General features: G+C 43.2%; 1 protein-coding gene across 11 annotated transcripts in view; it reads right to left on the minus strand.

The window, feature by feature from the left end:
• Window positions 1–26,372, minus strand: part of CCDC30 (coiled-coil domain containing 30) — a 157,166-nt gene that overhangs the window by 20,743 nt on the left and 110,051 nt on the right. For 10 of the 11 annotated variants that reach the window (XM_089300843.1, XM_089300839.1, XM_089300835.1 and 7 more), the window contains 3 exons: window positions 17,062–17,216; window positions 11,040–11,202; window positions 1,666–1,778 (listed from right to left, as the gene is read on the minus strand). In XM_089300843.1, the coding sequence (XP_089156969.1) occupies window positions 1,666–1,778; window positions 11,040–11,202; window positions 17,062–17,216 (431 nt within the window). Of the gene's footprint in view, window positions 1–1,665; window positions 1,779–9,597; window positions 10,028–11,039; window positions 11,203–17,061; window positions 17,217–26,372 lie in introns of all 11 variants that reach the window. The other variant, XR_016211073.1, reaches the window with a different exon arrangement.

The following is a 26,372-nucleotide window of genomic DNA, read 5'->3' on the forward strand; positions in this document are numbered from 1 at the left end:
ATGCCACTTTCCACAGGGGACTGCCAATTGGAGTACTTGGGTCCCTGCCACCCATGTGGCAGACCTGGATGGAGCTCTGGGCTCCCGGCTTCTGCCTGGACCAGCACTAGCTGTTGTGGCCATTTGGAGAGTGAATCAGTGGATGAAAGATCTCTTTCTCTCTCTCTCTAACTCTATTATGCTTCATTTCAAATAAATAAATAAATAAAATTTTTAAAAGATAGGTTTTGGTGCAAAAGTTTATTGAAATCCACACTTAGTTTTTTCATAAAATGGATTTTTCCATGTACTTTTTGAAGACCCCTCATACGGTACACATATCAATAATACCCAGTGTCAATTCATTTGGCATTTTTATATACTGTAAATCCAGCACCTCATCCTCCTGCCTCAATAGCAAGACACAGTGTGGCAAGGGCACCTGCATAGGTTATCATAGGATTGAGTTCCAGTCTCAGATAGTTAACAGCATGGCTGAACCACACACACACACACACACACACACACACACTCCCTCTACCATGGTTTCTACATTTCTCAATGATATAAGGGTCAAGGTGAGATAATAAATACCCATGGCTTTGAAAAATATTTGCTATAAGAAGTAGACAATGACTTTTAGATTATTAAAATCATCAATACAGTAGGTAATGACCTAATTGAACAAGAAACTTCAAATTAGCCAAAGACTACAAGAGCTATGAGTCAAGAGGTGGGTCATGGAGAAAGAACAAAAAGTCAATATAGGGGTAGCACTTAGCATGTGCCAGACATGGCTCTAAGTCAGTGCCTTACATGTGTTTACTCACTCAATTCTCACAACAACTTAAAGAGGTAAATGTTATTGTTTTGCCTGTTTTAAAGATGAAGGAGTTCTGGCACAGAGAGGCTAAATAACTCACACAAGGCTACACAGCTGGTTTCTAATAGATTCAGGATTCATCCCCCAGGCAAAGTGGCTCCCTTGTCCATTCTCTCAACTACAGGGTTACACTTCAGAGAGGAGGAGAGTGGAAGGAATTTGGCTGAACAATGAGCAGGGAACGGAGAGAAGAGCAGGAAGTTCAGGAACATAAATTTTTATTGCATTCCTAATCAATACTAGGAACTATGGGTGAAGAGATGAGTAACACCATGGCCCACTCCCTTGAAAGGTCTCTAGTTGGTTGGTGAGAAGATAGCTAATAAAACACATTGTCTCAAAACACTGCGGCAAGTCTGAAGCAAGTGCAGAGAGGCATGTACCAAGGACCAGAGGGACACCAGGAGTGAGCAATGCATCCAGCCCGAGCTGGAGAAGTCAAGAAAGGCTTCTTAGAGGTGACTCCCAATCTAGGGATGCTGGGGAGAGGGTGGTACAGGCTGAGGAAAGTATGTGAGCGGGAAAACAGCCTGATGGTAAGTGAGAGGGTTCATTTAGGAGAAAACAGGTGAGATTCCCCAGAGCTCAAGAAATGGGAATCCTCCTCTTCCTCCAGATCGAGCAGAAATCGGGCCCCTCATCTCCCTAGGAGAAGCCCTAGAACTTCTGGAAACAGAGGGAAATTAAGTTGGCCCTCTTGAAAGGTTGCTTCCGTGAGCATCTGCTGGCTTAGTCCTAGAGCAGACTCAGTAAGAAGGAACCACCCCCTGGTTTTCCTCCAGTGGGAATTTGTTTTTGTTTACCTCACGTGGACATCAACCTGCTTCAGAAATCGCCCGTACTCTTCACAGAGAACTTCCTTCTCCTGCTGTAACCTGGACAGCTTCTCTGACAATTCCTGGTTGTTCTTCATATGCTGAAAAACATTTAAAAATATTTGTTTGATTTTTAAAAACACAATTTATTTATTTGAAAGGCAGAGTGGGGGCTGGTGCTGTGGCATATGGGGTAAAGCCACCACCTGTAATGCCAGCATCCCACATGGATGCTGATTTGTGGCTCAGCTGCTCCACTTTTGATCCAGCTCCCTATTAAGGGCCTGGGAAAAGCAGCAGAAGATGGCTCAAGTGCTTGGGGCCTTGCCCACCACACTGGAGACCCGGATGAAGCTCCTGGCTCCAGATTTCAGCCTGGCCTAGCATTAAAGTCATTGAAGCCATCTGGGGAGTGAACCAGTGGATGGAAGATCGATCTCTCTCTCTCTCTCTCTCTCTCTCTCTCTCTCTCTGTGTTTTTCCCTCTCTCTGTCAATTGTTAAAAAAAAAAAAAGAGTGAAGAGAGAAAGGGCAAGATAAGAGATTTTTTCATCTGCTGGTTCATCCCCAGTATGGCCTCAATAGCCAGGTCTGGGCCAGGCCAAAGCCGGGAACTCCATCGGGGTCTCCCAGATGAGTAGCAGGAACCCAAATATTTGGGCCATCATTTTCTAATGCATCTTCCCAGGTGCATTGGCAGTGAGGCTGGCTTGGAAGTGGAGTAGCCGGGACTCAAACTGGCACTCTGATAATAGCATTAGGGCATCACAAGTGGCCCCAAAACATTTTTTTAGGGTGTAAGGATACTCTGTGCTCATAATAGCTTGATGCTGAATTGGCGAAGCCTTTCTGTCAAAAAAACTTTAGAGTCACTCCAGGTTCTGAGGTCACAGTAGCTTCATCTGATTGTTATATGTGTGCTTCCAGTTCTCCTTAAAGGCAGCAGCTGTTTTCCTTAACTTTAACCCTCTCCAGCCTTCCCAATAATTTTGTAAGCACCTAATTCCCTACATTAAAAATCCTCCCAGCATGGAGTTCAGAAAGTGAAAGCTGTTCTGTTGACCTAATCTTGACTGATGAAAGAACTTGGTTCTAGAAGTGACTGCAGTGAGCTGAAGCTCAAGGGTGGGAGTCTGAGCTTGTTTATCTGACCTGGTTGGATATGAAGGTAGTAAGATCTTGTCACTAACACTATGTGGCAAAAGAGTTGATTAAATTATCACTTATAGATGCCTATGATGAAGTGCTTTGGGAGACCACTTCGCTGTACAAGTAATATTACATTGGAATTGAGAACTTAAGGACTGTGGGACTGTGGGATTGAGCTAGCCACGTCTGGCCTTCTTAATAAGTTTATAAGGAGAAAATGTCCAAATTGAAGATTTAATTATTGGGACAGAGCATCATCAGAGAACCAGAGAGCTTTTAGGAGTATCCTGAAGAAACCTCTTCACTCTTGGAGCCAGAAGGCCAATTTATCCAAAAACCAAATCCTAACTTTCATAAAGTAGGTTGCATAATTATGCACACATTGTTTTCATAGCCTTTTCAAGTCTCCTTTGTGATAAATGGGGCTTGGGAAAGGCCAGGTTAATTGAGAACTGGGAGTGACAACATCTGAGGGAACTGCAGTGACATTCAGTTCTTAGGTCTCCGAATTGGATGGAGACTCTCATGCCAGCATCAGCATTCCCTCCTCTGATGGCTAAAGATTTTAGCCACCTTTGCTTAGATCAGCATTGATGCCACCTGAGACAGTTATCTTGTAAGAGGTTACCTATTGTTCACCTCTGTACCACTACCCATCACACGGCTTCCAATCCTGTAACTAGAGTGAGATCCCAGCACATCCTGGGGTGTGAGTTGAGTACAAGGACTGGCAAAATTTTGCCAATCGAATTGGCATAAACTCAAGGAATATATAGATGTAGGAATGTGCTTGTAGGGCTTTATGTTATGGAGGAAGGAATATAATGTTGACTATGCAGAATTTATTGATATGAATGCACTTATCAGAGAGTCAGAACTTAATATGTTAATTGGGTCATCTAAAACTAGTGTTCTTGGTTGGTTGACTTATATTTGAACTCCATAGGACCTATATTAAATGACATACTTCTTTGGAATGAGGAAGAGGAGGGTATCCATAGGCTTAAACAGATAGAAAATTTGGAGTAAATTTATCAGGGTGACCTGTTCATGCAGCAGAAAACCATGGAGATGCAGAAGACACTGTTTTCACCAAGGCGTTACCAAGAACCTTGTGAGGGAGCACCAAATTCCTTGCAGTGCTCTACAGTGCGAGTGCAAACCTGCTGAGGATGCTAACATTGAAATGGCTCCCTGATTTTAAGGGGGTGGTGGTTCCAAAGAGTGTCAGAGCTTAAGTAGCAGTACTTAGCCCCTAGATACAGGGTGGACATCAGTACTGTAAATAGGCAAAAGGACCAGAGACATAATCAAATGATTGGACCCGTGGCAATCTGGCTGTGGATCATTGATCACAACGGTTGCAGGATTAGAACAGATGGGCTGCCAATGAAAGTCTTACTTGAGGTGAACAGAGGCTCAACTTAAATGACAAGAATGGTGAGGCATGGCCTTTTCTTCCTCGTTCTCTATACCTGAGCCACTTCACAGATTCAGAGGTCTTTGAGTGATAGAAACACCAGGCTTTCTTCAGGAGAAACCCTGCTTACTGCCACAAGTGTGTGATCTTTTCCCAAAGAGACCTCTGGTCTTTTACCAAGACCAGAACCTGGAGAAAGGGAATTACATAGACTTTTGGGGGATTACAGTACAGTGGTTTGGAGACACTAAGACCTTAGGAAACAAAACAACATTGATCTTTCACAATTCAGGGTGGGGGAGGCAAGAAAATAAGGTAGAAAATGGAGTTTTAATTCAGTGTGTTTTACAATGTGCTTTTTTTTTAAAAAAAAAAAAGACCAAAAAACAAACAAAAATAAAACAAAATAAAAAGAAACAGAGGGGCCAGTGCTCTGGTGTAGCAGGTAAAGCTACTGCCTGCAGTGCTGGCATCCCATATGGGTGCTGGTTCAAGTTCCGGCTGCTCCAATTCCGATCCAGATCTCTGCTATGGCCTGGGAAGACAGTAGAAGATAGTCCAAGTGCTTAGGGCCCTGCACCCACGTGGGAAGACCCAGAAGAAGCGCCTGGTTCCTGGCTTTGGATTGGCCCAGCTTCTGCCATTTTTGGCCATCTGGGGAGTGAACCAGCAGATAGAAGACCTCTTTCTTTCTCTCTCTCTCTCTCTCTCTCTCTCTCTCTCTCTGCCTCTCTATAACTCTGCCTTTCAAACAAATAAATAAATCTTAAAAACAATAAAATAAACAAAATAAAATAAAAGAGTGTGTTTATGGCGACTCCATAGCTCAGCGTACATTTTACAGTGGGCCTAGTGAGTTTGTGGATCTCCCCAGTGGTTATTTCCTCAGTTTTTGAATGCATAATCAGAACTTCAGGTTCTCCACGCTGGCTTTTTGACCTGAGGAGTGGGGGCTACTGATGTTAGAAAAGGTAGCCAAGTGCCTGGAGCTGCCTCTTGGAATACATATGCGCCACATTCGCTCCTTCAACACCTTTATCAAGTAACCTTCAGGGCTGCAAGTTTTCAGTGGTGCTCATATCAGGGTATCTTTGTTGCTTCCATGTTTTGCCAACTTTGAACAAAGCTACTACAAACATCTATGTGCAGATTTCTGGGTGGGTGTACATTTTCAACTCCTTTGGGTAAATATGAAGGGGCATGAATCCTGGATTCTATGTTAAGATAATACATTATACGTTTAGTTTTCCAAGAAACTACCAAGCTGTCTTCCAAAGTGGCTGTACCACTTAGCAGACCTATCAGCAATAACTGACAATTCTTATGGTTCCACATTCTTGCCAGCATTTTGTACTGTCAGTGTTCTGGACTTTGGCCATTCTAATAGTTGTGCAGTGGGATCTTATTGTTGTTTTATACTGTAATTCCCTGACGACAAACCGTGTGGAAATTCTCTACTCTTAGTTTACTGAGATTTTTTTTCCTAATATATCATGAATGGATGTTGGATTTCATCATATCATTTTTATGTTTGCTATAGTTTTTTTTTTATTTTTAAAAGATTTATTTATTTGAAAGTCAGAGTTACAGAGAGAGGTAGAGACAAAGAGAAAGAGGTTATCCATCCATTGGTTCACTCCCCAAATGGTTGCAACAGCCAGAGCTGAGCATATCCAAAGCCAGCAGCCAGGAGCTTCTTCTGGGTCTCCCACATGGGTGCAGAGGCTCAAGCACTTGGGCCATCCTCTGCTGCTTTCCTAGGCACATCAGCAGGGAGCTGGATAGGAAGTAGAACAGCTGGGACTCGAACCGGCACCCATATGGGATTCTGGCATTGTAGGCAGTGGCTTAACCTGTTATGCCACTATGTCAGTCCCCACCTCCTTCTTTTTGATGGCTAACTTTGCAAGGTACAGAATTCTAGACTTTTCTCCCCTCTCAATAATTTAAATATTTCATTCCACTGTCTTCAAACTTGCATGTTTTCTGAGGAGAAGTTGGACATAATTCTTACATTTGTTCCTCTACAAGTAAGGATTCCTGCCACCGCCCCGCCATCTCCATCTTTTTTTCTGGATTTTTTTCTTTCTGATTTCCTGTCATTTGAAAATTACATACGTAGATGAAGTTTTTCTAGCATTTATCCTGCTTGCTGTTCTCTGAGCCTCCTGGATCTGTAGTTTGGGGTCCAACCTTAATTTAAGGAAATTCTCAATCATTATTTCAAATATTTCTTCTGCTGTGTTCTCTATTTCTTCTCTGTCAGATATTCTCATTGCATGTCTGTTACGTGTTTTTGCACTTGCCCTACAGTTCTTGGATATCCTGGTTGTCTTTTTTTTTTTTTTTTCTTTTGTTTGTCTTGTGGGTTTCTGCTGAGATGTCCTCAGGCTCAGAGACTCTTGTCTCAGGTGGAGAAGTCTATTGATGAGTTCACAAAGGCTTTTATCATTGGTGTTATACTTGTTTTTTTTGGTTTTAAAAAAATTACTTTTATTTACTTGAAAGCAGAGAGACAGAGACAGAGACAGACAAGAGCTCATTAGAGAGAGAGATCTTCCATGTACTAGTTCACTTTTCAAACACCCACAACAGTCAGAAGTGGGCCAGACTGAAGCCAGGAGTCTGGAACTCAATTTTGGTCTCCTCCATGGGTGGCCGGGATCCCACTACTTGAGCCATCACTTGCTGCCTCCCAGGGTGCACATTAGCAGGAAGCTAGAATTGGAAGTGAAGCTGAGACTCAAACCCATACACTCTGATATGGAATGTGGATGTCCCAAACCACTGTGCTGCATGCCATCTCCGTTACAGTGCTTTCAATTGAGCACTTCTTTTGATTCTTGCTTAGATCTTGCATCTCTGCTTATATTGCCCACCTGCTCTTGCATACATGTAGTCCACCTTATTAATTAGGACCCTCAGTATATTAAGCATAGGTGTTTTAAATACTTGGTCTGTTCTAATGCCTACTTTGTTTCTTTAAATTATGCTGTTTTTTAGTATCTCTTGTAATTTTTTTTTTCTTGATAGCTGAACATGATGTACTGTGTAAAAGGAATTGCGGTAAATACGCCTTCAGTAATGTAGTTTAAAGTTGGGAGACTGGGGGGTCCAGTGCTGTGGCACAGTGGGTTAACACCCTGGCCTGAAGCACTGGCATCCCATATGGGCATCAGTTCGAGTCCTGGCTGCTCCTTTTTCATCCAGCTCTCTGCTATGGCCTGGGAAAGCAGTAGAAGCTGGCCCAAGTTCTTGGGTCCCTGCATCCACATGGGAGACTCAGAAGAAGCTCCTGGCTTCTGGCTTTGGATCGGCGCAGCTCCAGCTGTTGCGGCCATCTGGGGAGTGAACCAGCGGATGGAAGACCTCTCTCTCTGTCTCTACATCTCTCTGTAACTCTGTCTTTCAAATAAATAAAATAAATCTTAAAAAAAAAAAGTTGGGAGACTGGGAAGTGCTCCGCATTCGTGGGCTCAGGTCTCAGTCCTTCAGCAAGCCTGTGTCTCTGGACTGCGAGCTGCACACTTGCTGCCCTCCCCGCCCTCCCACGTCCCTGCTGTGGGACTAGATGCCTAGAGGGATCTGAGCTGGACATCCTCCTTCCTCTAGATCAGTTAGGCTGGGTGAAATAGTCTCTCCTGAGGGCAAGCTTTGTCAAGAAGTTCAAAACTGGTTCTTTTTCCCCTCCCCCTGCTGGGAGCAGGTTTTTCTCAGATACTCACTGTAAAAGCTGTATAAAAGATGGGTGTTCAGCTTACTGTTTAAGCTGCCTAGATCCCATATCAGAGTGCCTGGGGTTTGGTACTCACCTCCAGCTCCTGACTCTAGCTTCCTGCTGATGTACACCCTGGAAAGCAGTGATGGCTCCGGTAACTGGTTTCCTGCCACCCATGTGGAAGGCTTGGATTCCTGGCTCAAGCTTTGGCTTGGCCAGCTGTTGAGAGTATATCTGTATCTGGGGATGTACCAGAGCATGGGAGCTCTCTTTGTCTCTTGCCCTCTCAAAAACAACAACAACAACAACAGAAACAATAAACAATCAAACAAAACCAATAAACTAACTCCAGGAGGTAAAATTCACCAAAGTGTGGGGACCCTGGGACCCCGAAATGATAGGGTTCCCTGGAGTTCTTAAATTTCCCAGACTTGTCCACACTGAGAGTCCAGCAGTTCATTAATTACAGCTCAGGTTTCTCTACCTGGGCACTGGTCCTCACAGAGGTTCCGCTCTTGTAGGCTGAGGTTCTGTTTGTAGTCCATTAGTCTCCAATTTCAGGAGCAGTGGTTTGCCCTGTGACCTCACCTCTCTGATTGAATTTAGAAGGGGTGTTGATTTTTCAGTCTGTTCAGCTTTTTACTTGTTAGGATAGGGCGGTGATGATTGCCAAGTTCCTTTCATGCGGAAGCAAAAACCAGAAGCTTCCACAAAACCTCAAAAGGACTTTCGTTTTAAGTTAATTAATTAATTAACTTTTTAAAAAGATTTATTTATTTATTTGAAAGGCAGAGTTACAGAGGCAGAGAGAGAGAGAGAGAGAGAGAGAGAGGTTTTCCATTCACTGTTTCACTCCCCAGATGGCCACAGTGGATGGGCTGGGCCAACTCGAAGCCAGGAGCCAGGAGCTTCTTCCAGGTCTCCCATGTGGGTGCAGGGGTCCAAGGACTTGGGCCATCTTCTACTGCTTTCCCAGGCCATAGCAGAGAGAGAGCTGAATTGGAAGTGGAGCAGCCAGGACTGGAACTGGTGCCCATATGGGATGTCGGCACTGCAGGCAGAGGCTTTACCTGCTACACCACAGCACCGGCCCCTAACAGGGCACCGCCCAGGACAGGGTTTGTAGAGCATCTGGGTTGAACACATGGAGGTGCAGGGAGGGTGGTACCCAGAGAGGGCACTCAAGTTCCACACCCACTGCCACATACCCTGTGCATTTCTTCTATCTGGCTGTTTCTGAGTTGTATCCTTTTATAATAAACCCATGAGCTAGTAAGGAAACTGTTTTCCTGAGTTCTGTGAGTCTAACAAAAGGTCAAACCTGAGGGTGGGCTGTGGGACCCTCCCCTCTATTGCTGGTTGGTTGGAAGCACAGGTAAAAACCTGAACTTGCAATTGGCATCTGAAATGAGTATAGTCTTGTGGGACTGAGCCCTTAACTTGTGGGATCTGAAGTTTCCAAACTGAGATAAATTCCTTATGCCGAGTTGGTGTCCACAGAGAACTACGGAACTTGCTCAGTGTTACTGAGGGGTCCAGATTCTTGTCTCTGACTTGTGAAAGAATTCAAGGACTAGATATAGCTAAAGGTTAGTGGAGGATTAAGCTTCATTAGCAAAGTGAAAGCACATACTTAAAGGGACAGTGGGCTCACTCTAGAGTGAGCTGCAACCCATGAGATTCAGGAGTCATCCTTCGACATGATCTGGAGTCACAGGTGATGGTGCTTTGGACAGAGTTTTCGGGAAAGGCCAAAGATTTCCAGGAATTTGATAACTTCTCATTTCTTGGCCTTTTTAGGAAGTCCTGGAAGCCTCATAGTGTATGATGGGAGTAGAAGTGTCAACCATGGCAATCCTATTATAGTGATATTATAATTGGTTACATATATAGGTCATTGCAGGATGCAGTCAGCAGTCACGTTGGGTATCTTCAGCCTGGCTGGTTCTGGCCAGTGGCTTCACAGTTGCTGGCCATGGAAGAAGTTTTAGAGGCAGCCCTGGGAGAGGGTGTGGTGACATACTTCCTCTGGCTCTTTCTCCCATCTCTGTCTGTCTTCTTGCCTGTAACAGTGTAAGAATACCCCACACAGCTGGTATCATAAGGGAAGTGCTAAGAGTAGCATTGAGTATGGAGAGGAAAAAAACAGGTTTGGGATTTTCCCCCTTTTTTCTTGTCTAGCACCAGCCAGTAGGTGAATGGCAGAGGATGAGACATTTGCAGGGGCTTCAAGGAGTTTCTGCAAATCTCCCACTTTGGTGCTGTAGGAGATGGCTTTCCTGTGATTTCTGAACCTCAGGGCTTTTTGGAAGCCAGCGGCAGTTCTTTCTGGCTATCCACTCTCCCCCTTCCCTGCCTTCAGACAGTTTCGTAAGCATCTTAAATTCCTGCTTGATTGTGTTTGGGCTCAGGACATATCATTCCAAAGCACAAGTACAGGAGACCAGAATATGCTACCTGGAAATATACTTTGGTGTCTTTTGAGTTGGTTGTTTTGAAAAACAGCAGACATGGGAGTAGCTCCCACAAGGATCCTTTTGTAGAAGCAATTACGTCCTTGAGGAAATCCCCATTAGTAAAAGTATCTGCACCGTCAGGAAGAGGGCGGCTCTTGTGTTACCGGAGAGACTTCCGCCAGCCCAACAGGACAGCCTCTATTCTCATGCTTTCCTCCTCTCACGTTCTCAGGACTTGTGTCCCTTCTGCCACCATCCCCAAGGGGCTATCCCTGGTTGTAGCTCAGGAGGAAGCTATCTATAGCACTATTTATAAGCTTTAATCATCTAATACTTCATGTCTCATTTGGCAAGACTCACATGTGTATGCACGTATTTAAAGTGGCTTTTCTCCTGTTGATCTGTTTTATGTCAATCCAGTTTGTAGTCCAGCCAAAGAACTTGGAAGGGTAGAGGACGCCATTCCCCTGCCACCCTTCCCTATCACCATCATCTTGACATACCTGGAGTAGTTTCTGCTTTCCTGATTGAACCCCTGACTAAAGCTAACAGGTGAAGTGCTGTCACTCAAGCCTGTAGGAACAGGGAGATGGAGACGCGTGTCTGTCTCCTTTCTTACCTCATCAGATTTTCTTTTCTCATTTTCCAGTTGTTTAAGGAGGGCTTCTTGTTGCTGAATTCTGGATTGTTGCTGATAACTGGTTATTTCCAGGCGGTTCTCTTTGTCCTGTAAGGTCTTCACTTGTCTTTGTAGCTCACTGACATCCTGATCTAAGAGTTTCCTGAGGGAAGTTAATGAACATTAAATCACATTGTGAATACCACAGCATTGCACACGAAACTCGGACTTAACATTCTGATACCTCCACAGGAGACTTTTTGCTTAAATAGATGGGGTATGTGTCCTCAGTGTAAAGGGACTGACATGGCAACCTCCTTTGTGTCAGAAACCTTTCTTAGTTCTCTCACACTCATCCAAGTTGCTCTCTGAGGAAGAAATAATTATCCAGGGCAGTGGATAAACAGGGCCATAGATTAAGGCCCTGCCTGCAATGCCAGCATTCCATAGAAGCAATGGTTTGAGTCCTAGCTGCTCTGCTTCCAATCTGGCTTCCTGCTAATGAGCCTGGGAAAGTAGTGCAGGATGGCCCAACTGCTTGGCCCTGTTACCCATGTGGGAGACTCAGATGGAATTCCAGGCTCCTGGTTTCAGCCTGACCCAGCCCCAGCCATTGTGACTATTTGGGGAGTGAACCAGCAGATGGAATCTCTCTCTCTCTCTCTCTCTCTCTCACTCTCACTCTAGCTCTTTCTCTCTGCCTTCCAGTCTCTCTTTCTCTCTCTAACTCTGCCTTTCAAATAAATAAAATAAATCTTTAACAAAATGAATTTTCCTTCTTTCAGATATGTGGAAGTTGTGGCAGGGGACATCCAGGACAAGGTAGAGGTAGGGTTCTAATCCTGAATCCCATATTCTTTCTTCCTCACAACATAAGGTCCTTATTTACAAACTCTACTGCTGCTAATGCATGCATGTTATCACTGGTACAGCTGAATCATGAAGGAGCCTGTGGCATTTGGTGAGAAAATTCACCCTTTTGCAAAAGAGGACCATTTGTACTTTCCTGCTTTGGAGAAAGTCTCATCAGGATACTGCTTGTGCAGAGTTCTTGAGGATTTGGGACCAAGGTTCTGTGAATTTAGAAGATTCCTCTTGAAGAATATGGTGATTATGGTTAGCAAAAATTCTTACCCACGCAAAAGGGCAGTCAAATACAAACACTGGACAAAAAGATTCTCTAACTTCAGTATTCTGAGAAGACAATGGATTATAGGGGGAGGGTATTTATATTCAAGATGTGGATTCAGATCTCTCCATCTCATTCTTCTAGTTACGTTGCTTGGAGTAGGCACAGGCTCTACAAGGACAGTTGTGGCTTCTACCATCCATACCTACCCGTATATCAACACACCCTCTTTCCTTCTTCTTCTTCTTCTTTTTTTTTTTTTTTAAGATTTATTTATTTATTTGAAAGTCAGAGTTACAGAGAGAGGGAAAGAAAGAGGAAATTTTTCCATCCACTGGTTCATTCTTTAGATGGCTGTGATGACCAGGGCTGGGCCAGGCCAAAGCCAGGAGCTTCTTCCAGGTCTTCCATGTAGGAAGCAGAAACCTATGCTTTTGGGTCATCTTCTGCTTTTCCTGGGCCATGAGCAGGGAGCTGGATCAGAAGTGGAGTAGCCAGCACAGGAACCTTCACCCACAGGGGATGCAGGCAGCGACTTTACCAGTTATGCTGTTGCCAGCCCCACCACGCCCTCTTTCACGTGATTCACTGGATTCCCCTTACTGTTGTTGCTTACTTCTGCTTTTGGCTTTCATTCTTGATTTCTGATCAAAGGACTGCACTAAGAGATAAACCATGGACTAGTAAGAGTTGCTGAAACTAAACAACCTTGAATTATCTGTAGTAAAATTTGAGAGTTGAAAACTGGAATTTAAAAAAGTAGAAAGTTGGGGTTGGCATTGTAGCACAACAAGATTAGTCACCTGCATCATGTATAAGTGCTGGTTTGAGTCTCAGCTGCTCTACTTCAGATCCAGCTCTCTGCTAATGCACCCGAGAAAGCAGTAGAAGATGGCCCAAGGGCTTGGGCCTTGCCACTCACATGGGGGACCCAGATGGAGTTCCTTGCTTCTGGCTTTGACTGGTCTGGCCCAACACAGGCCATTTTTGTCATTTGAAGAGTGAACCAATGGATGGACAATCTCTCTCTCTCACTCTCCCTCTTGGTCTCTTTCTTCACCTTTCTCTGTTACTCTGCCTTTCAAATAAATCTTCAAAAATAAATAAATAAAAAGTAGGAAGTCAAAATGAAAACAGCAACTCATGAATATATCAGCAAATAATTCATATACCATATAGACAGTTTAGGCTATAAAAGACTAGTGAATAAAATTAAGAAATCTGGGGCCGGTGTTGTGGCGCGGTAGGTTAACACCCTGGCCTCAAGCACTGGCATCCCATATGGGCGCCGATTCAAGTCCCAGCTGCTCCACTTCCCATCCAGCTCTCTGCTATGGCCTGGGACAGCAGTAGAAGATGGCCCAAATCCTTGGGCCCCTGCACCTGCTGGGGACACCTGGAAGAAGCTCCTGGCTCCTGGCTCCTGGCTTCAGATCCTCACAGCTCCGGCCATTGCAGCCAACTGGGGAGTGAACCATTGGATGGAAGACCTCTCTCTCTCTCTCTCTCTCTCTCTGCCTCTCCTCTCTGTGTAACTCTGACTTTCAAATAAAAATAAATAAATCTTAAAACAAAATTAAGAAATCCATGGATTGATCACACTCTGTTTTTCTGCAGCCTGAGCCCTTCACAAGTCCATTCCCTACCTGGCGGTGAGAGCTTCTTTCTAATCACAATCTAATCCTATCACTCCCTCTTAAAACCCTTCAGTGGCTTCTACTGCTCTTGGACTAAAGCCTAAACCGTTCATTGTGGCTTGTTGTATGCCTCAGGCATGGGCTTAGCTGAACTCTGTAGTCTCACTTTCCTGCCAACCTCCTGATCCCAAACATTCTGTTCTTGCCAATGAACTTTCTTCACTTTCTCAAACAAGTGGTCTCCTTGGTATTCCTCTCCCACCTTCAACTCCAACCCTTTCCCTGTCTTCTTCCAGACTTCTCCTGGCATACTTTTCCCTACTTACCTTTCCCATACCAACTACTTCACTTCAGCTTCAGGAGTTTTGAAGGTTACTTTAAAAAAAATATTTATCTTGAAAGTTACAGTTACAGAGAGAGAAGGAGAGAGGGAAAAAGAAAAAGAGAGAGAGAGAGAGAGAGAGAGAGAGTCTTCAATCAGAGTCTTCAATCTGCTGGTTCACTACCCAGAAGGCCACCATGGCCAGTGCTGGACCAGGCCAAAGCCAGGAGCTGGGAGCTTTATCCAGGTCTCCCACGTGGGAACAGGGGCCCAAGCACTTGGGCCATCTTCCACTGCTTTCCTAGGTGCATGAGCAGGGAACTGGATCTGAAATGGAGCAGCCAGGATAGGAATCAGTGATCATATGGGATATAGGCATCTCAGGGAGCGTCTTTACCCACTATGCCACGATGCCTGCCAAGAGCAGCATTCTTAAGCACCTGAGCTCTGCAGCTGTCCCTGCTATGTGCCACCACAGAAACCTGTGCCTCCTTCAGTATAATACTCATCACATTTCACTGCAGTACCCAAGTCTATGTACATGGATATTCAATGCAGAAAAATTCATAATGGTAAAAGATGTCTAAAAGACATATTACATAAATTATGATATATTTGTGTAACAGAATGTTATACAACTGCTTAAAATGATACATATTATAAAACTATAGGCTGGCGGCGTGGCTTAATAGGCTAATCCTCTGCCGGTGGCGCCGGCACACCAGGTTCTAGTCCTGGTCAGGGCGCCGGATTCTGTCCCGGTTGCTCCTCCTCCAGTCCAGCTCTCTGCTGTGGCCCGGGAGTGCAAAGTGCTTGGGCCCTGAACCCGCATGGGAGACCAGGAGAAGCACCTGGCTCCTGGCTTCGGATCAGCGCGGTGCACCAGCCACAGCATGCTGGCCGCAGCGGCCATAACGGGGTGAACTAACGGAAAAAGAAGACCTTTCTCTCTCTCTCTTTCACTGTCCACTCTGCCTGTCAAAAAACAAAACAAAACAAAACAAAACAAAACCAAAAAACAAACAAACAAAAAAACCCATAAATCAATAACAAGAAAGTGATGGAAAAATCCCAAGTGTCTGGAGATAAACAACACACTTCTAATAATGTATGAATCAAAGATGACATCTCATGGGGAATTAAAAACATTTTGAAGCAAATAAAAATACAGCTTTTTAAAGAATTTGTGGGATATAGCAAAAGCAGGAACCTTGTAGAATTAAATGCATATATTATAAAGGAAGAAAAATTTGAAATAAGTCATCTAATCTTCCACCATAGGTAACTAGAGAAAGAATGGCATAAACTCCCACAATTGCTTATGACCAAACTCCTGTAAGAACTCCCTTGGGGCCAACATTGTTGCACAGCATGTTAAGCCACTGCTTGCAATACCAGCATCTCACAGTGCTGGCTCAAGTCTGTTCCAGCTGCTCTGCTTCTGATCCATCTTCCTCTTAACGTACCTGTGTGGGCAGCAAAAGATGGCCCAAGTACTTGAGCCACTGCCAACCATGTGGGAGACCACAGTGGAGTTTTTGGCTCCTGGCTTCAGCTTAGCTTGGCTGTTGCAGCCACATGGGGAGTGAACAAGTGGATGGAAAATCTCTTTTTCTTTTCCCTCCCTCTCTCACTCTGCCTATCAAATAAACAAAATAAATCTTAAGTATATATAAATATAAATGTATATATATGTACGCTTCCTACTGACTCTGTATCTCTGATTGAATCTTTACTGCTACAAGTGCTTATGTGCCAGGATATATATTATGTCATTGTAACTGCCAGACACTGGGAAAAATGTAAGTGACCAACAGTAAGGGATTCATTGAATAGATTATGGGGCAGGCATTTGGCCTAGCAGATAAGATGTGGGTTGGGATGCCTACATCTCATATGAGAATGCCTGGGTTTGATGTTTGACTGTAGCTCCTGATTTCAGCTTCCTACCAGTGCAAACCCTCAAGTGGTTAGGTCCTTGTCACCCACATGGGAGACCTGGATTGAGTTTTTGGCTCTGTTACCAGCCCAGCACTGGCTGTTGCATGTATTTGGGGGCTTACCAGGTAGGAGCTCTGTCTCTCTAGTAAATAAATACAATTTTAAAACAGTAAATTCTGGCATGCTATTAAAATAATATTCTAGAAAGAGAAGAATTAATATCAGATAAACAGATCATGATACTTCATATATACATTAACTCATTCATTGATTCAAACTTTCATTCATTCAATAAATATTTATTATGAACCTATTGAGTGCCAGAGTCTATGCTATAGCTTTCACTGAAGGTGCAAGTAAGTTTCTGAGCTACAAAGTAAGTGGGAACATCTTCATATCTTTTCAGGGGCTAAAACCACATTTCTCTCAAAATGTATGTGGACCACTCTGAATGTCATGTAAATAAGAAGCACCAGTTACTGAAGTTGAAGGCATTCAAAAGGATGCTTTGTGTAAGAATTGTAATGACATTCATAGTAATTTTAGAAAAAAAAATAAACAACTGAACTGATAGTAGGTGATTAAGATACTTACATAGTACTTGGAACCAGTTTGAGGAAGGTCAGCTAATAAATACAAAATATCAACACCACTGTCATCTGCATTTGTGTCAGTCATGTCAAGGAGTTAGAAAAGCAAATCCTAGACTATCAAATTTCCTGGGTAATCCTGACATTCAAGGAAATTCACTGGTGCACCTGCTGTGTCTCAGAACAAGAAGTAACCTCCCCTGAAGAATCCCACACTCCAGTGGCAGAGGCAAACAGGAAAATAAACAGAATACAGTGAGGTAAGTGCTATATATAAGCAGTTGTGTGATGAGTTTACCCAGTGGGACAGAGGAGAAATAAACAGTACGTTGGTAAACTGACACCACGGATGAACTCCAGTCACTGCTAAACCCAAGTGTCAAGCTGTCTTGGCTGCTCTTACCTCCTCTGTTGTTCTTCCTGATACTGTTGCTTCACTTTAGCTTCATTTTCTAGTGCTTCTTTGATCTTCTCCTCCAGTTGCTTCTTCTTCAAAATACAAGTGTCTGTGAGACAGATTTTCTGAGCATATTCCAGTTTCTGTTGCAGTTCCACAATCTTGAATGAAATCAGTTTACAAGTAAAATGTTAAGAAAAGTATGACCTTTTTCAAATTAGAGAAATAGCAAATAAATTCAAATACAGCAGGGCTAACATATAAATCTGATCTAAAGTGTGTGGTTAGATTTAATCTATCTTTAATGAAATCAGTTTACAAGTAAAATGTTAAGAAAAGTATGACCTTTTTCAAATTAGAGAAATAGCAAATAAATTCAAATACAGCAGGGCTAACATATAAATCTAATCTAAAGTGTGTGGTTAGATTTAATCTATCTTTAAAAAAAATCTCACAGAGGGAGGGAGGGAGGGAGGGAGAGAGAGGGAGAGGGAGAGGGAGAGGGAGAGGGAGAGGGAGAGGGAGAGGGAGAGGGAGAGGGAGAGGGAGAGGGAGAGGGAGAGGGAGAGAGAGAGAGAGAGAGAAATCTCTTTCACTAATTCACTTGCCAAATGCCCACAATGGCTGGGGTGGGTGCAATCTAGGTCTCCCATGTGAGTGGCAACCACTTGAGCCATCACCACTTCTCCCAGAGTCTGCCTTAGCAGGAAGCTGGGATCAGGAACTAGAGCTGGAACTTGAATGCAGGTACTCCAATGTGTGAAGTAGATGTCTTAGCTGGTAGGCTCAAGGCCCACTCTAGATTTATCTTAATTTTAAAATAAACTACTCAGTTTTTGCCATATGTGATGTGTGTATAAAAGATGTTGCATAGTGAAAAATCTCCCATCCCTGAGCCATTTCCTCCCAGTTTTCCTCCACCAAATAGGTGACCTTGTTATTAGCTTCTTGTGTACTCTTTCAGAGATTTATGTACATATAACAAACATTTATAGTTCTCCCCATACACACAAAAATTTTTAATAAATGATGACATACTATATGCAAGTGTGTATCTTGTTTTTTCAATAATAACAATTTGGTGATTCTTCCATATCCATATACACATGGAATTGTCTTCTTTGCATTTTTTTTAAAGATTTATTTATTTATTCGAAAGTCACAGTTACACAGAGAGAGAGAGAGAGGCAGAGAGAGAGAGAGAGAGAGAGATAGAGAGAGAGAGAGAGAGAGAGAGGTCTTTCATCTGATGGTTCACTCCCCAATTGGCCGCAACAGCCGGAGCTGTGCCAATCTGAAGCCAGGAGCCTCCTCCAGGTCTCCCACATGGGTGCAGGGGCCCAAGGACTTTGGCCATCCTCCACTGCTTTCCCAGGCCATAGCAGAGAGCTGGATCGGAAGTGGAGCAACCGGGTCTCGAACTGGTGCCCATATGGGATGCTGGCACTTCAGGCCAGGGCATTAACCCACTGCGCCACAGAGCCAGCCCCATCTTCTTTGCAGCTGTATACCATCACACTGTATCGATATACTATAAACTACTTAACCAGCCCCCTACTGATGCACATTTAGGTGGATTCCAAATCTTTTACTACTACAAATAATACTATTTTAATGTCTATAGAGTAAACTATGAGATGTGGATTTGCTAGGGCAAAGCTTACTAGTTTGTATTTGAAAGATAGTGCCAAACTACCTCCATAGGTTATCAGACAAATCTATACTTCCAATAGCATTATGTGAAAGAGTCATTTCTCCACAGTGTGGCTAAATTAATGAATAATACCTCAAAACAAAGTAGAAGTCTCTTACAAATGAAGTATCTGTTAGTATATTGCCTAGTTTTAATAATGGCCTCTTTAATGCCCTGGTAAACTAAAAATGATTTATGAATTTGAAAGAGATATTTTTATAAAATTATATATTACAATTTATATGTTGGATTAAAAGTGGTGCTTTGGGTCTGGCGTTGTGATGTAGCAGGTTAAAATACTGTCTGCAGTTTCAGCATCCCATATGTGCACTGGTTCAAGTTCCAGATGCTCCACTTCCAATCCAGCTCCCTGATAATATGCCTGGGAAAGCAGCAGAGGGTGGTTCAGGTCCTTGGGGCCTTACCACCCGTGTGGGAGATCTGGACTGAGTCCTAGCTTCAGCCTGGCACAGTCCAGGCCGTAATGGGCTTTTGAAAGGAAGTGAACCAGAAGCTAGTGCTGTGGCATAGTGGGTACAGCCGCTACCTGCAGCACTGGCATCCCATATGGGTACCAGTTTGAGTCCCAGCTGCTCCACTTTACATCTATCTCCCTGTTAATGCACCTGGGAAAGCAGTGGAGGATGGCCCAAGTGCTTGGACCCCTGCACCCAAGTGGGAGACAAGGAGGAAGCTCCCATCCCCTGACTTCAGCCTGGCCCAGCCCTGGACATGTGGCCATTTGGGGAGTGAACCAGTGGATGGAAGAACTCTGTCTCTCCTCTTTATCGCTCTGAAACTGACTTTCAAATAAATAAATAAGTAAAAATTATATAAAAAAAGAAAGCAAACCAGTAGATGGGAGATCTCTTTGTCTGTCTGTGTACCTGCCCTGTTTGTGTCTGTATTTCAAATAAATAAAGATTAAAAAAATAGAACTGTGACTGCTCACATTGCTATTTTCAATGGAAATCATACTTAGAAGACAAATCTCAGGAAATTTTACAGTCAGAACAAAAACAAGAAGAAATTAGAAAACTAAAATACACTGTTGGAGTACAAGATACTATCGGCCGGTGCCGTAGCTCACTAGGCTAATCCTCCACCTTGTGGCACTGGCACACCAGGTTCTAGTCCCGGTCGGGGCGCCGGATTCTGTCCCGGTTGCCCCTCTTCCAGGCCGCTCTCTGCTATGGCCAGGGAGTACAGTGGAGGATGGCCCAGGTCCTTGGGCCCTGCACCCCATGGGAGACCAGGATAAGTACCTGGCTCCTGCCATCGGATCAGTGCTGTGCGCCGGCTGCAGCGCGCTGGCCGCGGCGGCCATTGGAGGGTGAACCAACGGCAAAAGGAAGACCTTTCTCTCTGTCTCTCTCTCACTGTCCATTCTACCTGTCAAAAACAAACAAACAAACAAAAGATACTATCAAACAACCCAACATACAGGTCTTAGGAGTTCCTGAAAACATGGAAAGAGAGAAAGGATTAGAAGGCTTTTTAGTGAAATAATGATAGAAAATTTCTCTAATTTGGAGAAATAAAGGGACATCCAAGTACAGGAAGCACATAGAACTCCTAAGAGACACGACCAGAAAAGATTTTCACCATAATACATTGCAATCAAACTCTCTATAGTAAAACATAAAGAAAAGATTCTAAAATGTACACAAGAGAAATGCCAGATTACTTTCAGAAGATCTCCAATTAGACTCACAACTGACTTCAGATCAGAAACTCTACAGGCTAGGTGAGAATGGCAAGATATATTCCAAGTCGTAAGAGAAAAAACTATCAACCCAGAATACTATATCCTGCAAAGCTCTTATTTATGAATGAAGGTGAAATAAGACCTTCCATAACAAACAGAAATCGAAAGAATTTGTCACCAACCATCTAGCCTTACAAAAGATGCTTAAGGATGTGGTACTCATAGAAACACAGAAACATGGTCATCACTTACAAAAGAAGGCAAAGGCAGAAAATTTCCCAATAAAAGTAAAAAGGAAATCCAAAGTAAACAATAAGAATATTTATGGAAAAATGCAGGGCGAAATCATTACTTATCAGTAGTCACTTTAAATGTAAGAGGCTTCAACTCTCCTGTTAAAAGATACAGACTGGTGGAATGGATTAAAAAACAAAACCCGGCCGGCGCCGCAGCTCACTAGGCTAATCCTCCGCCTTGCGGCGCCGGCACACCGGGTTCTAGTCCTGGTCGGGGCGCCGGATTCTGTCCCGGTTGCCCCTCTTCCAGGCCAGCTCTCTGCTGTGGCCAGGGAGTGCAGTGGAGGATGGCCCAAGTGCTTGGGCCCTGCACCCCATGGGAGACCAGGAGAAGCACCTGGCTCCTGGCTCCTGCCATCGGATTAGCGCGGTGCGCCGGCCGCAGCGCGCCGGCCGCGGCGGCCATTGGAGGGTGAACCAACGGCAAAAGGAAGACCTTTCTCTCTGTCTCTCTCTCTCTCTCACACTGTCCACTCTGCCTGTCAAAACAAACAAACAAACAAACAAACAACAAAAACAACAAAAAACAAAACCCATCTATTTGCTTCCTACAAGAAACACATCACCAACAAAGACATGCAGACTGAAAGTGAAAGGATGGAAAAAGATATTCCACACTAGCACAAACCAAAAACAAGCTGGTGTAGCCATCGTAATATCAGACAAAACACAAAAGCTTTAACACAAAACACAAAAACATTAACATAAAAACTGTTAAAAGAGACAAAGAAGGCACTATGTAATGATTAATGCATCAATTAAGATACGATACAGAAAGAGAACTACAGACCAATTTCACTGATGAACATAGATGTAAATATCTTCAACAAAATACTAGCCAATCCAATCCGACAACACATCAGAAAGATCATTCACCCAGACCAAGTGGGATATATCCCTGTTATGAAGGGATGGTTCAACATTTGCAAATCAATCAATGTGATACACCACATTAACAACTGGTGAACAAAGATCATATGATTATCTCAATAGATGCAGAGAAAGCATTTGATAAAATACAACACACTTTCAACACTCTGAGAAAATTGGGTATAGAAGGAACATTCCTTAACACAATCAAGGCAATTTATGACAAACCCACGGTCAGCATCCTATTGAATGGGGAAAAGTTGGAAGCATTTCCACTGAGATCCAGAACCAGACAAGGATGCCCAATCTCACCAGTGCTATTCAATATAGTCCTGGAAGTTTTAGCCAGAGTTGTTAGGCAAAAATAAATAAATAAATAAATAAATAAATTAAATAAATTAAAATCAACGGGATACAGATTGGGAGGAGGAAGTCAAACTGTCCCTATTTTCAGATGACATGATTCTCTATATAGAGGTTCCAAAAGACTCCACTAAAAGTATATTGGAACTCATAGAAGAGTTTGGTAAAGTAGCAGCATATAAAATCAACACATAAAAATCAATAGCCTCCATATACACAAACAATGCCATGGCTGAGAAAAAACTTCTAAGAGCAAGCCCATTCACAATAGGAACCAAAAAGGTGAAATACCTTGGAATAAATTTAACCAAGGATATCAAAGATCTCTTTTGTAATTCTCATTACAAAACATTAAAGAAATAAATAGAAGACACAAAATAAATGGAAAAATCTGCCCTGGTCATGGATTGGAAGAATCAGTATCATCAAAATGTACATACTACCAAAAGCAATTTACAGATTCAATGCAATACCAATCAAAATACCAAGGACATTCTTCTCAGATATAGAAAAAATGATGCTGAAATTCATATGGAAATACAGGAGATTCCAAATAGCTAAAGCAATCTTATACAACAAAAACAAAGCCAGAGGCATCACAATGCCAGAACTCAAGCATACTACAGGATAGTTATAATTAAAACAGCCTGATACTGGTACAAAAATAGATGGATAGGCCAATGGAACAGAATAGAAACACTAGAAATCAATCCAAGCATCTACAACCAACTTATATATTTGACAAAGGAGCTAAAATCAATCCTTCAACTAATCAGTCTCTTAAACAAATGGTGATGAGAAAAGTGGGTCTCTACATGCAGAAGTATGAAGGAAGACCCCTACCTTACACTTCACACAAATATCCCCTTAAAATGGATTAAAGACCTAAATCTGTGACCCAATACTATCAAATTATTAGAGAGCATTGGGGGACCCCTGCAAGACAGTGGAATAGCAAGGAGTTCTTGGAAAAGACCCCAGAGGCACAGGCAATCAAAGCCAAAATTGACAAATGAGATTACATCAAATTGGGAAGCTCTGTACTGCAAAGAAACAGTCAGGAAAGTGAAGAGGCAACCAACAGAATGGTAGAAATTATTTGAAAACTATACAACTGATAAAGGATTAATAACCAGAACATATAAAGAGATCAAGACACTCAACAACAACAAAACAAACTATCCAGTTAAGTGGGCAAAGGACTTAAACATTTTTCAAAGGTGGAAATCCAAATGGCCAACAGACACGTGAAAAAATGCTCAGGATCATTAGCCATAAGGAAAATGCAAATCAAAACCACAATGAGGTTTCACCTCATCCACATCAGAATGGCTTACATACAGATATCAACAAACAAAAAATGCTGGCAAGGATGTGGGAAAAAAGGTACTCTAATTCACTGTTGGTGGGAATGTAAACTGGTAAAGCCACTATAGAAGGCAGTATGGAGATACTTCAGAAATCTGAATATAGACCTACCATATGACCCAGCCATCCTTGTCCTGGGAATTTCCCAAAGGGAAATGAAATCAGCAAATGAAAGTGTTATCTGCAGTGCAATTCATAATAGCTAAGACATGTAATCAACCCAAATTCCCATCAACTGAAGACTGGATAGGAGATTATGGGGGGGGGGGCAGCACTGTGGCTCAGCAGGTTAATGCCCTGGTCTGAGGAGCTGGCATCCCATATGGGTGCCAGTTCAAGACCTGGCTGCTCCACTTCCAATCAGCTCTCTGCTATGGCCTGGGATAGCAGTAGAAGATGGCCCAAGTCCTTGGGCCCCTGCACTCGCGAGGGAGACCTAGAGGAAGCTCCGGGCTCCTGGCTTCAGATTGGCACAGCTCAGGCTGTTGTGGCCATTTGGAGAGTGAACCAGCGGATGGAAGACCTTTTTCTCGGTCTCTCCATCCCACTATATGTAACTCTACCTCTCAAATAAATAAAATCTTAAAAAAAAAAAAAGAAATTATGGGATACATACACCATGGAATACTACACAGTGGAGAGGGAGGAGAAAGAGGGGTGGGAGGGCAGGTATGGTGGGAAGAATCACTATGTTCAGAAAGTTGTATTTATGAAATACATAAAATTTGTATTCTTTAAATAAAAGTTTTTTTTGGGAAAAAAATCACTGCTTTCTTTTCAAGGGATAAGTATTAAGGTATTCTTCCATATTTTGTTGAGTCATGTACATTTGGTCAAGAAAAAAATAAAGCCTGTGGCCGGCGCCGCAGCTCACTAGGCTAATCCTCCGCCCAGCGGCGCCGGCACACCGGGTTCTAGTCCCAGTCGGGGCGCCGGATTCTGTCCCGGTTGCCCCTCTTCCAGGCCAGCTCTCTGCTGTGGCCAGGGAGTACAGTGGAGGATGGCCCAGGTGCTTGGGCCCTGCACCCCATTGGAGACCAGGAAAAGCACCTGGCTCCTGCCTCCTGCCATCGGATCAGCGCGGTGCGCGGCGGCCATTGGAGGGTGAACCAACGGCAAAAGGAAGACCTTTCTCTCTGTCTCTCTCTCTCACTGTCCACTCTGCCTGTCAAAAAAAAAAAAAAAAAAAAAGCCTGGTAATAGAATAACAAAAAAAAGTCATCAATCTTCATTAACTTCATCAGTTACTTTATCATTTTAAAAATATTTATTTATTTACATATGTATATATGTATGTATGTGAAAAGCTGAATGACAGACAGAGAGAGATAGACAGAGAGAGATAAGAGATTTTCTATCCACAGATTCACTCCCCAAATGGCTTCAACAGCAAGGTCTGAGCCAAGTCAAAGCCAGGAGCCAGTAACTCCATCCTGATCTCCAACGCGGATGGCAGGGATGCAAGCACTTGGGCCATCTTCCGCTGCCTTCCCAGATGCATTAGCAGGAAGGTGGACTGCAAGCAGAGTAGCCAGAGCTTGAACCAATACTCAGAGATGGGAAGTGGGCGTCCCAAGTGGTGGCTTAACAAGTTGTACCACAATTGGTTTTTTAAAAATAAAGTAATAACATATGTATGGTAAGTAACACACATACATTTGGTAATTAACATAAATATTTTAAGTATGTTAGATAAAATTTTATTTATAAAGTTTTACTTACATAACTGCTTCCCAGACCAAGATATAGAATGCCTCCAGTAGCATGGAAGATTCTCTCAGGCCCCTTTTAGTAGACATCCCTCATAAAGATAATTACTATCCTATCTCTATAGCTTAGTTTTATCTATTCTTGAATTTCAACAAACAGATTCATACAGGATAAACTATTTTGTGCTGCCTTATTTAGCTCAACCTTAGACTTTTTATTTTTTAAGAATTTTTATTTATTCATTTTAATTTTATTTGAAAGGCAGAGGGCAGAGAGCAAGAGCAAGAGTGAGAGAGAGAGAGAGAGAGAGAGAGAGAGAGAGAGAGAGAATCTTTCATTTGCTGATTCACTCTCCAAATGGTGTAACAGTGTGGAGCCAGGAGCCTGGAGCCAGGAGCCAGGCACTCCATTCAGGTCTCCCAGTACTTGAGCCATCATCTGCTGCCTCCTTAGGTGTGCATCAGCAGGAATCTGGATGGGAAGCAAAGCCAGGACTTAAGCCAGACACTCTGATACAGGTTCTGACTTGTCCCAAGTGGCATCTTAACCTTGACACCAAAGAAATACCCCAGATTTTTTATTTTTTTTATTTATTTTTATTTTTATTTTTGACAGGCAGAGTGGACAGTGAGAGAGAGAGAGACAGAGAGAAAGGTCTTCTTTTGCCGTTGGTTCACCCTCCAATGGCCGCCGCGGCCGGCGCGCTGCAACCAGCGCATCGCGCCGATCCGATGGCAGGAGCCAGGTGCTTCTCCTGGTCTCCCATGGGGTGCAGGGCCCAAGGACTTAGGCCATCCTCCACTGCACTCCCTGGCCACAGCAGAGAGCTGGCCTGGAAGAGGGGCAACCGGGACAGAATCCGATGCCCCGACAGGGACTAGAACCCGGTGTGCCGGTGCCGCAAGGCGGAGTATTAGCCTAGTGAGCTGCGGCGCCAGCAAATACCCCAGATTTTTTTTAAGTTTAATTCAGAGTTATGTCTTCTACTTTTTAATATTTGCTTTATATGTATATAGTTTGATGCAATTATTTAAGTTTTTACTCAAACCTACACATAAAATTGTGTAACCGTTATGTACTACTGCCACCTGGTGTTAAGCACCCTAAAATGCAGGGACAATATTTCAAAATGGTTCGTTTCATTCACAAGACAAATAGCTGTAAAAAGTCACAAAACAAAAAAACTCATATGGGCTCAGTCAGTTCTAGCTTTAATGAAATTTATCTTTTTAAGTTCACGCAGTTTTAAAAAATGCAACATTTGCTGGAATTGTAGGAATGGATGCAATCAAAAGAATTGAAAACATGG

This window comes from Oryctolagus cuniculus, chromosome 7 (genome assembly GCF_051225735.1).
Source record: "Oryctolagus cuniculus isolate XC-2025 breed Fujian yellow rabbit chromosome 7, ASM5122573v1, whole genome shotgun sequence".
NCBI lineage: Eukaryota > Metazoa > Chordata > Mammalia > Lagomorpha > Leporidae > Oryctolagus > Oryctolagus cuniculus.